Raw genomic sequence first — 17,885 nt, 5'->3', positions numbered from 1 at the left:
ATGACCACGATTATTAACCCTCATCAATCCACAACTTGAGGTCAATAAGCATGAAACAAATCGCTAATACATTAAACATGCTATAGATGTGACAAATTAGTTTCTTATCTTAGCAGCAAATGATACATAAACACCATGGAGCAACACAGGGACATGACCCTTTACTAGGTCCTAAAACCTTATTCTTAGTTCAGCACTTCGGCATCATTCATACACATCTATTCCCCAGAACTTCTCTGTTTGAATGGTCCGGTAATTGCGATCCATGCTTTTGATCTGTTCCATGTCTTCTTCTGTCAGCTCAAAGTCTAGAGCTTGGAAGTTCTCCTTCAATCTATCTAGCTCGGATGACTTCGGTATGACAACTGTATTGCGCTGGATCCCCCATCGGAGAGCAATCTGTGCTGCTGTCTTTTTATGTTTCTCCGCGACACCCTGATAAAAAGGAACAGGATTAGATGCAGTGACCAAACCAGAGTCAAAATGAAAAACTAGCTTGATTGAACTCCTAATCTATGAAATAATCATAATTTGAAGTTAGTCCATCACTCCTTGCAACCGATTTATTTAAAGGTGCCTAAGCCTTTGTGCAGCTTCCTTTATCCTTATCATGCAATGGTGCTATTAAAACTACAGGCGTAAGATATATAATACTTCGTACTTCATATTGCCTGATGCAACTGAAACAAGACAATATTCGCGTAACAACACAAGGAAAAACTTACCTTAAGAATTGGGTCATCCAAGCAGCACACTGTTCCAAACAATTCAGTGTTTGCAGCAGCACCTCCTAGAGGAGTATGGGCAGTAACACAGATTCCATGCTTCTGACAGAATTTCACCAAAGAATCGCGTTGAAAGTAAGGGTGTAATTCAATCTGGTTCACAGCAGGCTTGACTTTGGAATAGGCTAAACAATCTCTTGTTAGAAAGATATTATAGTTGCTGCAACCAGTTTAAATATTTAGTAATCTAAATTAAAGATCCAACTATTATGAGTAAAATGTATCCATGACAAGCACAGGAAAATAATGTGAAGATGGCATGCTGTTCAGACTCCCGGTTTCATAATAGTTACTAAACACCAAATCCCAACTATATAAATCTGTAGCATCATAGAAATTATTGATAAGATGAAGGGAATGATTAGATAAATTCAAATATTTTGGAATCATAAAAAAAAAAAAAAAAAAAAAAAAAAGGTAGGATAAGAAAGGCATTAGGCCTCATAGAACAGATTTTCTAGAGGGTGGAGCATAGCCATTGATGTTACATAACTAATAAGATGTCTGTAAAGCTTAAGTAACTAACGAGATATCTCTGTAACAAAGGGAAAAACATAACACATAGGAAATAGAACCCAAAAAAAAAAAAGAATACATATCAAGTAGCTTCATCAGAGTTACCTGATGCCAATGCTGCGAGTTAGACCTGCATAAACGAGATCTTCCATAGCATGCCAGGTGGTCTCCAAGGATATGGTTGTGTCAATGTCCAGCACACCATCCTCATCCAATACACTTGCAAAGGTAATAGCTCCTATAAGAACATTGTACAAAAAAGCTTAGCGTGCATCACTAAAATATCAGTTGACACATTCCTACATAAGTCCTTTGAAAAGCTACAGGAGAGGAATGTTATCAGTATCTTCAGCTCTCTTTCAGTGAATATGAGGCGCCTAAACTCAAAATGAATACAGTATACGCGCACCACAACTAATGTTCATAAACCAATTGCACAAAAAACCAATTATAAAAGTAACATTCTTCATGCATGTAACATCATAGACATGCCTAGCTATTGACCATTTATAATTACACATGTATTTAGACTATTTATATTGCTCTAATCCATCTCATACCACTGCATGAAGAAATTTACTTTGTAACAATCTGATTTTCAGCCATCTGTTGTCCCTAACATAAAAATAGAAAAAACGCAATAATCCATCATTCAAGAGTCAAGAATTTGAAGTTTACCAGTATGCTTTGTAGCTAAGGGTAAGTGAACTAGGTACAGATCCAAATAATCAAGTTGAAGTTTCTTCAAACTGTCTTTGCAGGATTCGAGTACATTTCCATGCTCGGAGTTCCACAGCTGCAATAGGATTATACAATGATAAATGGGTGTAATCGAAACCTGGTGACCAAAATCCCTTTTTCTTCTTCGCAAAAAGACTGACTGACCTTAGTGGTAATGAAAAGATCCTCCCTCTTGACAAGCCCAGTTTGAAATGCTTCAGCAAGCGCTACCCCAACCTCAGCTTCATTCTGGTAATATTGTAATAAGCTGCAAGAAAGCTTACCCTGTTACACTTACACATCGTATCTTTTCAACAAAAAGAGCTTATGACTATAGAAAAACATTGTAATGAACATGACCTAGAGTTTTCTACTTGCCATTCTAAGGCTCTTTCATATAAGATGGTTTTGAAATTAAAAGACCCCAGACTTCGTGAATTTAACAGTCATTCTGAAACAAGAAACAAAAAGTATACCAGTAGAATCATAATCACACAACATTGACAATCAAGCACATAGCAACGAGTTCTCCGTTCATGATCTGGTTAGAATCATAATCACACAATCTTAAATACCGGTTTTCACCCCTGATTCTGACACACCTTACCAATGCATCACCTCAGACCGAAACCACATGAACAACTATAATCACCCGACACACATGGAGGCCTACATCTACTTGGAATTTACCTTTTGAGGTCTTACAAATACTCAGCCCACCACACTTTTAAAGGTACGAAACATTTACTACAAAAGGCGTTCAATTTATCATGTAAAATTGAATAAAATTCACTCAGCCCACCACACTTTTAAAGGTACGAAACATTTACTACAAAAGGCGTTCAATTTATCCTGTAAAATTGAATAAAATTCACTCAGCCCACCACACTTTTAAAGGTACGAAACATTTACTACAAAAGGCGTTCAATTTATCCTGTAAAATTGAATAAAATTCACCATCGGAGCTAATTTCCTCACACCACTCCCAAATTCCCAACAGTTGACTTATATACCCAGATCGAACATAACTCTTAGTTTAAATTGTAAAGTGTACACATACATATACTAACAAGTATCAACTTTTACCCAGTATTTCCCAAAGTGCAACATTGGACATACACATTACACACTAACACACCGACACGCGCATAATCAAATGAAAAGCAGACTAATAAAACACCAAGCAACTAAATTCTCAACCCAATTAACATAGGTAAAATAAGCCTAATTAAACGGATTTGCTTCAAACTAATTTGTTTATCTTCTAAAAATGACACCAAGAAAAATGGGTATTTGCTAAAATTGCAACTTTATCAATAAGAAAAGATAAAGAGAATACCAGCACAATCAAAGTAACGATAGCCTATTTTAATGGCGTTGAGAATAACATCTTTGACATCATTCTTTTCCATTCGCCAAACTCCAAGTCCGATAATCGGCATTTCGAATCCATTGTTCAATATTATGGCCATTTTTCTCTCTTACTGAATGTTGTTTGAACTACAATCACTATTATTAATTTATCATCATAATTAATACACCATATAATTATGTTGCTGCTAAACCATTATATTATGAGTGTGGAACCCATGCATTTTGTATTTTATATTTTACTCTGGATCACTCATGATTCATGTGTGACTTGCTGGTTATAGTTTTGCCTGCTACCAATATTGTCAGTTCATAAATGGGATCACAATGGGCCTAGTATAAGAACAAATATTTTATTCAAACACGATTTTTACTGAATTTTATAAATTTTATCAGACATTGTAATAAAGAAATAATGCTAAAGTGTTCCAAAGATGTGCCAAGTTTGTGTTTTTTTTTTTATCTTAGCTACAAATGATACATAAACTAGACATGCATATCCCTTGTTCTTTTAACTAGGTTACAAAATCAAGCACTTCACCTTCATCCATATACATCTATTCCCCAGAACTTTGCTGTTTGATGGGTCCGGTATTTACGATCTATGCTTTTAATCTGTTCCATGTCATCTTCTGTCAGCTCGAAATCTTGAACTAGAAAGTTCTCCTTCAATCTCTCAAGCTTGGATGACTTTGGTATGACTATTGTATTGCGCTGGATCCCCCATCGGAGAGATATCTGTGCTGCTGTCTTTTGGTGTTTTTTCGCAAGACCCTGATCATAAAGAAACAGGATTAGATGCAAAGTTGCCAACAGCTTGATGCGACTGAAATAAGACAATATTTGCATAAGAACAAATGGAAACACTTGCCTTAAGAACTGGATCATCCAAGCAAGATACTGATCCAAACCATTCAGTGTTGGCAGCAGCACCTCCTAGAGGAGTATGGGCGGTAACACAGATTCCGTGTTTGTGGCAGAATTTCACCAGGGAATCACGTTGGAAATACGGATGTGTTTCAATCTGGTTCACAGCAGGCTTAATTTTGGAATACGCTAAACAATCTCTTGTCAGAAAGAAGTCATAGTTGCTGCAACCAATTTAAGTAATCAATAATCCAAACACCAGAGTTCAGAATCCCGGCTACATACTGGTTACTAAACAGCAAAGTCCAACGAGAGAACATCTATAGCGCTATAGAAAATAATGAGATGTGAAGTGAATGACAATAAATTCAGATGTGATGCAATTCCTCAAATAAAAGTTTGAATACGAAAGACATTAATAGGCCTCATACAGCAAGGTCCTCTGAGGGTGAAACATTACCCTTGCATGTTATTTACATTACAAGAAGACCAAACCTTTCACATCAGAGTGATTAGGCAAAATCAGATAAGGTTTCAAGTAGTTTTATTTGAGTTACCTGATACCAATGCTTCGAGCCAAACCCATAGAAACGAGATCTTCCATGGCATGCCAAACGGTCTCCAAGGATAGAGTAGTGTCAATATCCAGCACGCCATCCTCATCCAATGTACTTGCAGTGGTACCAACTCCTGTAAGAGCATTGTACATAAAAGCTTAGTTTGCATCACTAAAATTATCAGTTGATATATATTCCTACATGACTCTTCTGAAATCCACAAGAGAAGAATACTGTCGGTATCAGCTTTTTCAGTGAATTTGAAGCACCAAAACTCAAAACATATAATACACAGTATGTCAGTATATGAGCAAAGCAACTAATGGCTTAAGGAAATTAATCAAAATCTAATCAAAAAGTCTAAATGTAACATCCTAGACATGCATAGCTCTTGAGCATTTACATACTCTGTATTCAAGTATGAGACTATGAAAATTGCTTTTATCCATCTCATAATAATGCCAAAAAAAAAAAAAAAATGGCAATTCATCATTCAAGAGGCAAGAATTCGAAATTTACCAGTATGCTTTGTGGCTACAGGTAAGTGAACTAGGTACAGATCCAAATAATCAAGTCGAAGTTGCTTCAAACTATCTTTGCACGCTTCATGTACATGTCCATGGTCAGAGCTCCACAGCTGCAATAAGATCATACATGATAAGTGAGTGTAAATGTCATCCGGTGATCCAAGTTCCTCCCAAATTAGAAACTTTGTCCTCCTTAGACCTTAGTGGTTATGAAAAGATCCTCCCTTTTAACAAGACCAATTTGTATTGCTTCAGCAAGTGCCTCCCCAACCTCAGCTTCATTCTGGTAAAAAGCTGCAAGAATCGTCCCAATTACACATCGTAATCTTATCAGCAAAGACAGTAAGATAATAGTACATTGTAATGAACATGAGAGTTTTCTACTTTGTCATTCTAAGGCTTGTACGTGTAAGATGGCTCTGAAATAAAACAACCCTAGACTTTGTGAACTTAATAGTCATTCTGAAACAAGAAACAGAACCATAATCACACAACAGCATCACGAGGCCTCTATTCATGACCTGGTCAGAAGCTCAGAATGAGGGATGATAAGAAGCCGAGCAAGCTCAAGCTCATAACTGAGCTCATGCTCAAGCCAAACTCAATCACTACATCTTTCTTGTCCATTTCCAGCCAAATAAACCTAGCACATACTTTTCCTCAAGTTATAATATTCCTACTTCTAACTCTGCACCTGTATTACAAGGCTTTCATAACAGAGTTTGTAAAATCCTTTTTTAATATCACAACTCATCTACTCTTTTCAATTCAAACAATCAGTCAGAAATTCCAGCTCATGAGCTTCATTGCCAAGCAAAGTTGTGCAGTGGTGCACAGCTTAGAACGTTACAGTCTCAGACTAAACTTGAGCTTCACACAATCACACGAGCTCACTACAATCGGGTTTTGAGCAAGCTGATCTGGTAGCTAACAAACAGGCAAGGCTCATCATCAGTCCTTTACTAACAACTTGCACATAAACAACTATTTCCCAAAGTGCAACAATACACATGCACAATTGAATTAGAAAAAAAAAAGACTAAAATGAATTCTTACAAAAAAAATTCAACACAATTAACACAGGTGAAACAGCCATAAATCAAATGGATTTGGATCAAATCAAAGTAGTCAAATTCAACTATTTTTATTTAATTCAAACACGAATTTATTTGATTAATTCGGCATGCAAAAATTTGTATAAACTCCTCATAAAAATAACCCCCCAAAAAAATTAAAACCATAGTTTGACCCCTAAGATTAATTGATTATAACATCAATAACTACATGCAAGTAAAAAAAAATTGTGGTATTTGCAGCTTAATAATAGAAGATAAAGAGAATACCAGCGCAATCAAAGTGACGATAGCCGATTTTAATGGCGTTAAGGATGAGATTTTTGACATCCTTGTCATCCATTCGCCAAACTCCAAGCCCAATTATGGGCATTTTGAATCCATTGTTCAGTTTTATCGCCATTTCTTTTTCTTTCTCTTACTCCATTAACTACATACTTGTATACAATGTAATTTTTATTTTTGGTATTTTGTGTGCACGTTGTTTAATGCTTCATATTCAGTGCATCAGACATGCACAAACCACCAAACCATGATAAAGCAGGACAGAATTATCCAATAATTGTATGATATTTGTCCATAAAAAATATGAACTTTGTACCAGGTTATATTCAACGTTTTGCAATAAACCTTGGAATTTGTGAAAGAGATAATACTTTATTTGATTGTTAATAATCCACATTTTGGATTAAGCTGATCAGTATTGTTAATGCTCCACAATTCGGATTAAGCCGATTAGTACATAGGTGTAAATTTGTAATTAGATATAACAGTTCATTTTCATTGAAGTGGCCTTTTTTTCAGAATTGTAGAATTTGAAGATCTTACTACTGAGTATAATTTTAATACTACCTCCATTAACTTTTATTTGCAACTTTGGGGTATTATTTGTGAGATATAAAATATTCCAAAGTTGCAAATAAAAGTTAACGGAGGTAGTATTTAATCTGTTTTCAGTATTTTTTAACATGTTTGGTAGATTTGGCTTCCCTGATTCTTCCTCGTGACAATGTCCATAACTGTAGTTGCAATCTTTTTTGACGCATTCTCCATTCACATTTTTGGATTAATATCATACATTGATTTTCAAGTATAAAAAGTTTATTAGTAGTACGTAGTAATTTTTTTTTTCCTTCTAACTCAAAATTTTCTACTTGTACTACGAACGGTCTTCAACCAAAAACTTCAACCCTTAAAGCCAAAAAAAGCATACATTTCACCTGTTCATCACCTACTTCCATAGCTCTATGTCCAATTAAAAAAAAAAAAAAAAAAAAAAGTGGAAAAAAAATGGCACGTACCAAAATTGAAGTAAAGCAACTGATTTTTTTCCATTTGACTTTGGTCAAATCAGCTTCCAGCTATTTGAGCTTGTAAAAAACACAGGATCCAGATCCACTCGTCGAAAAACTACAACCATGGTTTATGATGATCATCCAAACTGGAAGTTGAGCAGCAGTTGCAAGAGCCAAATGCCTCTTTAACACAATGTACTCTGTTTTTCCATTAATAGTTGCTTAAGCTAAGCACATACCAAAACCCATTTACATAATCAAAGCCCCTCGAGAATTACAGTGACAAATATTTTTTTCCAGAAGTATATCCTAAAAGAAATAAATACTACTCGTAGTTCTTTGAAAACTACTGTTTTGCCAGGTAGCTAGAAAATCCGAAGTGAAATTTCCTGCAGTATACTAGTCTAAAGTACAGAATAAGAGTGTAGATTGACAAACTCTTCATTTTTTTTCTGCTGCTGCCCTTTTACGTATCTCATGAGCAGTGTTAAAGATTCCTAGGGTAGGCTGGTTGCAAACGAAACACTTCTTGTTCTTGGCATGATGCTGCATTCAAGAGAAAAGCTCAAATTAGTAAATGATGGGACATCCAAGAGGAAAGGTCAAAAACACCATTGCACCAATGGAAAAGGTTAACTAGCACAACACAATACATGAAGTGTTTCCACGTGACCAACAAAAAAATCATACCCAAAAGAACTATGGCAACTGCTATGAAACATAAGTACTACTAATAAATTAAATTATTCAAATATGGCATCAATAGCCAGAAATATGTTGACATTATTAACACCCCCCCCCCCCCTCTTCTCATCAGGATAGGTTTTTTTTGTTGTGAAAAGAGAATTTACAGTTACATGACTTTGTATCCTTAATTTCCCCTATTGTACCTACATGGCCACAGCTTCAATCCTGAAAATCCCTGGTCAGCAAACACTACCAGATGTTGACGCCATGCCAGTATGCCACTGAGCTTAAGCAGCAAGTTCTTGCTTTTTTCTTTATTCTTTTTTATTATTATTATTTGGGGTGGGGGGGGGGGGGGTTATACAACAAACATTATTTTTTTCAGTTAATTGTGTGGAAGAAGTAGGTGCAAGATTTATGTCCGATGAGGCTATGAAACATAGCCATAGCAGACATGTCCATCTGTGACAACCTTGGCACCTTGCAGCCTTGCCTTTTTGTTTAACTTTCTACCAGACTACCACCCACAATTTTCCTCGATACTGTGCTAATGCATAAACATTGCCAAGCTTTAGCTTGTATAGCATTCATTGAAGCTTTTCCATACTTAAGGGACCCAAAGGCAAGTTCACAAAGTAAAGAAAAGTAAAAATTTGAGATTGTAAACCATTTGGCTCCAGCTAAAATATAGCTCATAAAACACACGTCAATTTTCACCGAAATATTCGAGTCAAAAGATTTTTCAATCAGCCCAAGATTATTCATTCATTTAAATGATTTATAAATGAGAGACGGGAAACCTGCTTTTCAAACTAGGTGTGATAAGGACACAAATCACAATAGAGTCAGCTACAATAATACATGGCATGAAGCTCTTTTATACCAAAGTTCAAAAGTCATCAGCAGCAAATAAAAATCAGAGCTTGTTAATAAACACAAAGCATGGTATGCATAAATCACAAGCACTCATGGCAAGCATAATATCGAAAAAACAGATGAAAATTTTCAATTACCTTTAAAGCACAATGCTCACAGAAGTAGTGCTTGCATTTCGTCATTACTGGGTCGACAAAAGGCTCCCTACAAATAAAACAGGCAAATGGCAAGGAATCATCGTCCTCTTCCGAGTCATGATCAACATCCTCTTCATCACTGTCATGACATCCCATAGCTAAATTTCTCTTTCTAGCCTTTTCTGCTTCATCCCATTCTTTTTCCATCTGCCATCCAGACTTATAATCACCCCGATCATGCATAAACTTACATGAGTCACCATAACCACAGTAGCCAGTTTCTTTGTAGTCCTTACAAATGTCTGGTTGGTAGTCAAATCTAGCAGATACTCTAATATGAGCTGAGGCCCTGAGAGGACCGTGAGCCCCACCAGCTTTCTCAGCAGCAACAGTTTGCTCACGGCGGAAACCTGCTCTGTGATCAGTGTAACTGTTCATACCCTTATATACCTTTTCATCACCAGATGTCTTGTTAGTTTTTCCCTTCAACGCCTCCGCAGCTTTCATGAGAGCTCGCTCTCGAATAGCCCTGGAGTCTCTTGAGAAGTCTGTCTCAGTTTCAAGAGTAGCTGTCGCTTTGCTATCATTCTGCACCTGAATCTCTTTCGAAGACTCATATTGAAACAGCACATTTTTTTCATCCTTGGTTGATTCCTCAGACACTGTCCGCTTGGATGTCCCAGTAGTAGGCCTTTTAGCACAGTGTGTCACAAAACTCTCCCCTTTATCGTCATCTCCAGCGTCAACCATAGGCCGTTTTCTCATGTTTTTGTTCCCCATTGGTTTTTTAACAAAGCTGCACACTGCCCAAAAAATAGAAATTCAGCAACAATCAAAATATAAACAGGAATAGGAGCAAATATATTGATACTCAGGAAAAGAATCAAACCTTGTTCAGTCTTCTTTTCATTTTCCTCAGACATACTAATTTTGAAGAATCTAGCTTATGCACAGAGCCAACCGAACACACCGAAAACTGCAAAATTGCATAGGTGGGAAAATTAACAATTTGGCCAGCAACAACTACCAATCAACATTCTAAAAACTAAATATAATCTCACACATATATCCAAAAAAAAAAAAAATTACTGGAACACCAATTCTAGCAGCATACACAAGAAGGTAATGTAACATTGTAGCCCAATGATTTCCAGTTGTGCCTAAATAGCTAGTGCTGGCTAGTATTATACTTTGTATAATTTTATTGAATTGATTATCCAAAAACTCATAAAACCAAAGAATATCGATTAAAATTAAGCCTGTTTTAATCGATATTCTATGTCAAGCTACTAAGAGTAAATTATGCCCCTTTGACGACCGTATGCAATGATCATATTGAACAAACCATAACAACACAAACAAAATAGTTCATAATCTAATTTCATATTTAATTATCTCGAAAAATACATAATTTTAGGGATATTTGATTCAATAAGCTCATAATTTTCTTTTCTTTTGGTTATGATGTTTCATAATCTAAGAATTTGGAATGAATAGTTGAGATTTACGAACCCTAAACATAAAGCACTGGAAATTAAATTAGATTAGATGAAATATAAACCCTAGATTGTGAAATTGATATGATTGATAAAAACAACTTACCTTAGAAGCTGCTTCGATGGGGGTGGGGGATACAAGTATTGGATTCAACGGAGAACGTCAACTGCGCTTCAATGGAGAGCGTTGAGTGCGCTTCAATGAAATAACTGAGAGAGGTAGTAATAGAAGCCTTAGATCTGCGTGACTGCGTCTATTTTTTTTTTTTTTTTTCCCACACGGTTCGATGGGCTAATTTGGATTCGGGATCAGTTCTGGGTGCTTAGGTTCCAGTCCCCTCTCAATTTTTGTTGTGAGAAATCGAACACGTGTTCTCCCTAACAAGTATACTATCAATCACCACTACACCAACATACAATAGGTTGTACATTTTACTAACTATAATCAGATTTAATTTCAATTGATTAGAATAAATTAAAAAAAAGAATGTTGTACATTTTGAACTACTTCTTTCACTTCAAAAAAATTATGACATAAAAATAAATTTATATGATGAATTATTTAATTGTTGTCTATGTAACACATTATTTATTGAAAAGTTGAAATGACAGGTGTTGCTATCTCGTAATTTAGCTAAATTTATAATTTATTTTTGTAAATAATGGTATTTTATTGGAATTAAAACTCTAAACCAACAGTTTTATACTATAAATCTATCCAAAGTTTATTGAAAATAAAATTCTAAAATTAGATTTTTTATCCTACAAAAAGTTATAACTTAGTGTCGTTTTCTAATGACCTATTATATAATAATTTATGTGCCCCTTATTATTTTACTTTAAGAAAATAAGTTAGTTATAAGAAAAGATATATTCACAAATTTATCTCAGATAAAAACTTGAATTTACCCTAAACAATTTCACATTATATCGGATGATTGAACGTAGCATAACACACCAAACAGATCTCGGATCAAAGAAATCTCTAGCTAAATTGGACTGAAATTCACAACTGGCCCAAACCTTTAACCCCTAAAAATGACAACCAACATATGATAACTGACAAGTCCACGAAGTTTCCCAGTTTTTTTCCAGAACAAAACAAAACCAAAAAATTAAAAATAAAATAAAATAAAATCTCAAAATTATTAATTTTATCACGAGAAAAAAAAAAAGATAATTAGTAATTCAACAAAAATTTGTCTCCTCTATATCCTCATATTCCACCCCACCATCTTCTCTCCTCTCCTCTCGTTTTCAATTCTCAGATCGGATCAAGCATTTCATCAAACACCTTCCGATCATCTCATTAACCATGTCAACCGCTGTCTTTAACGGCGATGAAACGGCGCCGTTCTTCGGCTTTCTCGGTGCCGCTGCTGCCCTAGTTTTCTCCTGTAAGCAATCTCAGATTCAATTTCTGTCAATTTTTTGATCTGGGTTTGTGGTGTATCAATTATATTCATCTTTGATTACACAAAGTTTTAATTTTTTTGATCTGGGTGTTTGGTATTTCAATTTTATTTACCTTTGATTGTATAAAGTTTCAATTTTTTTGATCTGGGTATTTGAATTTGTTGAATTGAAGGTATGGGAGCAGCTTATGGGACAGCAAAGAGTGGGGTGGGAGTAGCATCAATGGGAGTAATGAGGCCTGAACTCGTGATGAAGTCAATTGTTCCAGTTGTTATGGCTGGAGTGTTGGGTATTTATGGGTTGATTATTGCTGTTATTATTAGTACTGGAATTAACCCTAAAGCTAAATCATACTACCTTTTTGATGGTTATGCTCATCTTTCATCTGGTCTTGCTTGTGGTCTTGCTGGTTTGTCTGCTGGTATGGCTATTGGTATTGTTGGTGATGCTGGTGTTAGGTAATTTTAACTTTTATCTCCTTTGATCGTTTTGATTTGACTTTCTGCTTGTTAATATGGATTTGTGATTTGATTTGACTTGAGTTTTTAGTTGTTTTTGTTGATGATTATCTGTGTATTGAAGAATGTTTTGATGATTCAATGTTTTTATGCTTTTGACTTATTTTGTTGAATTTTTGGTTCCTTTGATTGATGTGATTGGACTTGCTGAATGTGGATTAGCCTGGACGTATGATTAGAAAATTGTGATGATTGCTAGAGCCTAGAACTAATGGTTCTTTGTATGTTTGCCTCATCATGTTGGTTTCAACTTTTGACCACTTTGTAGCATCGAAGAAATTTTGATTTGGGCTCGTTTTTAATGTCTTCTTGATAGGATTTAGCATTCTTAATAGTGCTCAGTTTATTTGGAGTATTACTGTTTTCAATTATTAGCTTCATTGTCAATTTGTTTGTTTGAGTCATCAGTTGGCAAGTGCCCAATTTAGGGCAAGTTTGCCTGCATCTTGACTTCCTATTAAGGTATTGGTTATATCTTTCCTATTTACCTGTTTGGGAATCAATAGTAAATGTGGTTTATGTTATTCAAAACATTGGCCGTGAGGTGATTAGATCTTGATTCTCAGCGATGTGGTTCTATTGATATGTCTGTAGTTGGATGATCTAATATATTTAGTGTGTACATCATTTTCTGTGTAACAATCCATACATGTTGCTTGTGAGTAGGTTCAATAAACTCTGTTCAAAACCCCTTTTCTAGTTGCAGTGAAGGGGGGTATAATAAGGTTAGGAATCTTTTACACTACTAACATAAGGCACTAGGTGGTAGCCGGTAGTGGTGGTTTTTCTGGAAGTGGGTTCTGATTTCAGAGGCACTTTGTTTGCTTTTTTTTTTTTTTTTTTGGAGATTATATGGTAGTCTACTAATCATGCCAAATGTATATAGAATTGGGGTTCAAAACTGGAAAAACACTTCATCCCCCATCCCTGCCTGTCCTGGAAATAAAGTTTATTTATCACATTAGAATCTCAAATGGTTTCTTGGATCATTATGAAGGTTTTATAAGTCATAAACAAAATGCTTCTATCTATGCTTTGAAATGTTTATTCACTAATATTAGCTTGTATTGAAGTCTCTTAGTGCACGAGTTGGCTATTATCGCAACCCTTGAAGCCAATTTCTGCTGTACAGTATCATTGAAAGTTTGATAAGGAAGCATGTTAAATCACACGGACTCAATCTGTAGCCAAAAGTTACTACCTCTGTTTTATGTATTTTATTATTCTCTCTTAAATCTACACTGAGGCTTGCATATTTTCCAACACATAAATTTACTTTGACCATCAATGTCGTTAATTATCAATAAGTAAATATTATAAGAAAGTGATAATTGAAAGCATATAGTGTGATAAATATATCAAGAACCCACATTATTATGTTTTTTCCTTTTATATAAATCACCAACGACGGTCAAAATAGAGTTTGTTATATTATTGCTAAAGTACTAGTGTGTAGATATTAAAAAATGAAAGGTGTATTAGTTTAGACTTTAGACTGTTAATTGGATTAGTTACTATTGTCCTATCTTAAGGGTGAGTGTTTGAGAAAATATAGCTGATTCGCCTAAATGGTTTGGGCAACAAGGCTTGTGCTTGATCTGAATAATTTCCCCCCCTGAAATTTCATGCTTTTGGGATGAGGAATATGATTCAATTGAAAATGGGTCATGTAAAACATTGTCAGTTACTCAATTGTACTCAAATTTCCTTTTGATTATATGATAAACTTCCACATTAATTGGGAATGGGAAATTTTGGAGAATTAAGAGAAGGACAAATGGAATTCTAGCAAAATTGAGCCATAGTGAAGCACTGTGCATAATTCATTAATGCGGGCTTAGTATTCTAGCAGCCTTTTTATTACCTTTTGGTAGAAAGGTCTGTAGCTATAGAGGTAATTTTCTTGTCAAGTGTATTTTATGTGATAAACATGTCTTCCGCTTATTTTAATATCTAAGTAGATGGCATATTTTTCGTACACTGTTAACTATTGCATTCTTTTACGATATGCATAATAACAACTGCAAGTTAGAGTATATGAAGTGTTTTTTTTTTTCCCTTCTTGTACAACATCTCTTTTTTCCTCAAGTTAGAGAAAGAGTCTGTTTGGGTGAGTCACATGAGTGACCAGCCTTGCCTTCTCTGTTCCGCTGCCTGCAATAGTCTTTACATTGAGTGCCCATAATACTTTTGTGGGTTTGTAATTTAAGTTTGCTTTGGCAAGATAATTGTTTGATTTGTCCTTTATGAATGCAATAGTCTGGGAAAATCTTATTGTCCTTTATGAATGCCCCACTAGCTTCAGTATTCAGTTTCCATGCTTAAAAATATTTTCTCTCCTGCGAAATACCATGACTGACTTACATCATGCTTTGATATCTTACTCGAAGATGTGGCACTGAATTTTGCTTATTGTAGGCACTAATACATCTTATTCCTTTTATGTTGGACAGAGCCAATGCACAGCAACCCAAGCTTTTCGTCGGAATGATTCTTATCCTCATTTTTGCTGAAGCACTTGCTCTATACGGTCTCATTGTCGGCATCATCTTGTCATCTCGTGCCGGACAGTCAAGAGCAGATTAAGTACAGTACTGAACTTTTGATCAGTTATGTTGTAGTGTTGAACACGGATTGAAACAACATTTTTGCCCTTTCTCCTTGCTTTCCTCTTCCATTTTTCCCCTCTGGTGAAGGGCAGAGATATCCAGGTTTATAATTGTTATAACTTATTAGGTTACATGTGGTGAAACTCTGGTTTACATTATGGTGGAAGACATTGATCTACCGTATTCATTTTATACTCTGCTGCTATTTTGTAGGCTCTTGCGGAATAAAATTGCTTGCAAAGTTATTTTTCTTTCAATCTTTTTATTGTATGTATTTTGCCTCATGTTTTATTGAATATTTATGATATCCTTGGCTTTTGAATATTTCTTGATTTTCTTCTGCTTCAAAATATACTGTTGTGTTCTTCATGATTGTAAGAAAACACTCTGAAAACTACCACCCGTCTCTATTCAGACATATTCTGGATCTGGGAGGTCGAAGGAGACATCCGTGATGCAATTCAGGCTTTCATTCATGTACATGGATGGAGGGGAAAAAATATGATTAGGGAATTACGGAGTATATGCATAAAGAGAAGCACCCGCGATCTCTCATCTCTTCTTTGCAAGTAACGCCCTCTTCTACTTCAAAGCCTTTCCCTTGTTATGCCTTCTCATATTAATTCGATCTTTATGCTCCCATCTTTACAACTATCCTCCTTGCTCGCAAAAAAAATTCTTGGGCGTCTGCTTTAGACAAACGGTTAGTTACAGGAAAAATTGTGATAAGCTAGATACTCGTAAGTCATAAGAATGATGAGTTCAACCTCGGAAATGCGTTTCAGCTCAACACAGCTCTTTTAATCAACCAAGCTGGAAGAGTAAACCGTAAACCATGTCAACTTTCAAGTTGAATTTACAGAGCTAAATAGTCAAAAGACCATCTCTCGTTACTTCATTAGGAACTTTATCCTCACACCATCGAAATGCATCATGGATAACACGGAGCATTGTGAAGTATGCAGCATATCTCGGTATAGCTATCAACAACCTTATCTTGGTCATTACGTTTTTAAAAATTTCCACTTGATAATATAGAATTGGTAAACTCTCAAGAGTCGAGAACTAGTTTTGAATTTGTACACGGTGTTGGACCCGGGTCACCCACATTGTCGAGCAGCACGTAGACTCCACTCTACATTAGTCTGATATTGTTTGCTTTAGGCCTATCCTGCACGAATATGTTTTTTGGCATCATTCTAAAAGCTCTCATACTAATTGGGGTGTGCACTTACTTATCAGAAGTCATCTCCTCTTTATTCTTTGCATGTGAGACTTGGAATGAACGACCCTGACACACAGGACACAATTAATAGCCTAAAGGTCTAAAACAGCCCAAGTGGCCTATGTTATGTCGTTATGCATGATTTACATCACCAATAAATTAGAACAGTTTAGTTAGAGAAACATGATTAATGCTAAAGAAACAACCCGATAAACACAAAACATGAAAACGTGATACATGTTCTAAAGTAATTGATCTCATCCGGAATTCATTACGATTCAATTTACGTGTCAATGTGATTTCCTTTTGTTTCTGTCTGATCCCAACTCCTCCAGGAACTCGGAACTGAGATTCTGATACCCCTATCGGCAAGCTGAGAACCTACACAATGAAAAGAGGTTAGCTAACCCCGGGGTGATCCGGGGATAACCACTCCGATGATAAAGTCAGAAAGTATTTGAGAAGAGAAGACAAGTAAGAGAAAGAAAGTAGAGAGAGAGATTAGAGAGAGAGAGTCCTTTTTTCAATCCCCCCATTAATGAGGTCTTACCTACTTATTTATAGTAATCTACCTTGACAGGTGGCTTTCACCCATGCACAACCTTTCGCGCCAAGTGTCGAGTTTTTGGTGCCACGTGTTAAATTGCGGCAGGCCGACATGTCCTCTTTCTGTAACATATCGGCGTCTTCTCGTGATCTGGTCACGTGCTTTCGCAAGATGTCGGTCATGCCCGGATATCATCCCATACAATTAGCCCCCCAAGTGAGGACGTATGATCATTCATCATCGTGCTCAGTTAATCATGGGAGACATGTTGAACCTGACAGAACAAATTTTGGGCTCCACATCTCATTCTTCAGACTCTTCTCTAAATTGGAAATTTTGTTGTAACAACGTTTGTTGCACTATGTTAAGTACTGTGTATTAACAAAGTTTCACTAATAATGTTGTCGTTTGTCAAAATTCATTGTAATCGCTTGGCCTGTATCTAGGCAAATTAGTTTCTACACATTCATATATTTTGAAGCTCTATGTTCTTTTGCCGAGAAGTGTCATTTTAATTTGCTACTTTCAGTACTTTTTGCTATTAATTCGGCAGAGGGTAACCTTATAAACTCCGTCTTCCTCCCCAAGTGACCCTTGTATGCTGATAACATACAAGGTCAACTTATTATAAAGAACCTGGAAGCGAAAAACTCCGTCTTCCTC

General features: G+C 35.8%; 4 protein-coding genes across 4 annotated transcripts; 1 reads left to right on the top strand and 3 right to left on the bottom strand.

Moving 5' to 3' along the window:
• Positions 1-87: 87 nt before the first annotated feature.
• LOC145558901 (NADP-dependent D-sorbitol-6-phosphate dehydrogenase-like) lies at positions 88-3,602 on the bottom strand. Its single transcript, XM_081620267.1, has 6 exons — positions 3,358-3,602; positions 2,187-2,278; positions 1,980-2,097; positions 1,407-1,539; positions 726-945; positions 88-435 (listed from the first exon to the last, which is right to left on the bottom strand). The coding sequence occupies exons 1-6, from the start codon at positions 3,491-3,493 to the stop codon at positions 205-207; spliced, it is 930 nt and encodes a 309-aa protein (XP_081476393.1). The 5' UTR covers positions 3,494-3,602; the 3' UTR covers positions 88-204.
• A 120-nt stretch (positions 3,603-3,722) lies between these two features.
• LOC145558900 (NADP-dependent D-sorbitol-6-phosphate dehydrogenase-like) lies at positions 3,723-7,074 on the bottom strand. Its single transcript, XM_081620266.1, has 6 exons — positions 6,687-7,074; positions 5,543-5,637; positions 5,336-5,453; positions 4,817-4,949; positions 4,264-4,483; positions 3,723-4,166 (listed from the first exon to the last, which is right to left on the bottom strand). The coding sequence occupies exons 1-6, from the start codon at positions 6,817-6,819 to the stop codon at positions 3,936-3,938; spliced, it is 930 nt and encodes a 309-aa protein (XP_081476392.1). The 5' UTR covers positions 6,820-7,074; the 3' UTR covers positions 3,723-3,935.
• Positions 7,075-7,818: 744 nt separating this feature from the next.
• On the bottom strand, positions 7,819-11,152 carry LOC145558899 (zinc finger CCCH domain-containing protein 1-like). Its single transcript, XM_081620265.1, has 4 exons — positions 11,014-11,152; positions 10,301-10,387; positions 9,412-10,214; positions 7,819-8,257 (listed from the first exon to the last, which is right to left on the bottom strand). Exons 2-4 carry the CDS (start codon positions 10,332-10,334, stop codon positions 8,153-8,155), a joined length of 942 nt encoding a protein of 313 aa, XP_081476391.1. The 5' UTR covers positions 10,335-10,387; positions 11,014-11,152; the 3' UTR covers positions 7,819-8,152.
• Positions 11,153-12,097: 945 nt separating this feature from the next.
• Positions 12,098-15,707, top strand: LOC145558898 (V-type proton ATPase 16 kDa proteolipid subunit). The gene is made up of 3 exons (XM_081620263.1): positions 12,098-12,304; positions 12,496-12,781; positions 15,295-15,707. Exons 1-3 carry the CDS (start codon positions 12,223-12,225, stop codon positions 15,425-15,427), a joined length of 501 nt encoding a protein of 166 aa, XP_081476389.1. The 5' UTR covers positions 12,098-12,222; the 3' UTR covers positions 15,428-15,707.
• Positions 15,708-17,885: the final 2,178 nt, after the last annotated feature.

Source organism: Chenopodium album, chromosome 9, assembly GCF_948465745.1.
Source record: "Chenopodium album chromosome 9, dcCheAlbu1.1, whole genome shotgun sequence".
Lineage (NCBI taxonomy): Eukaryota > Viridiplantae > Streptophyta > Magnoliopsida > Caryophyllales > Amaranthaceae > Chenopodium > Chenopodium album.
The sequence above is the reverse complement of the archived record's forward strand: the minus strand, read 5'-3'. Positions and strand labels throughout refer to the sequence as shown.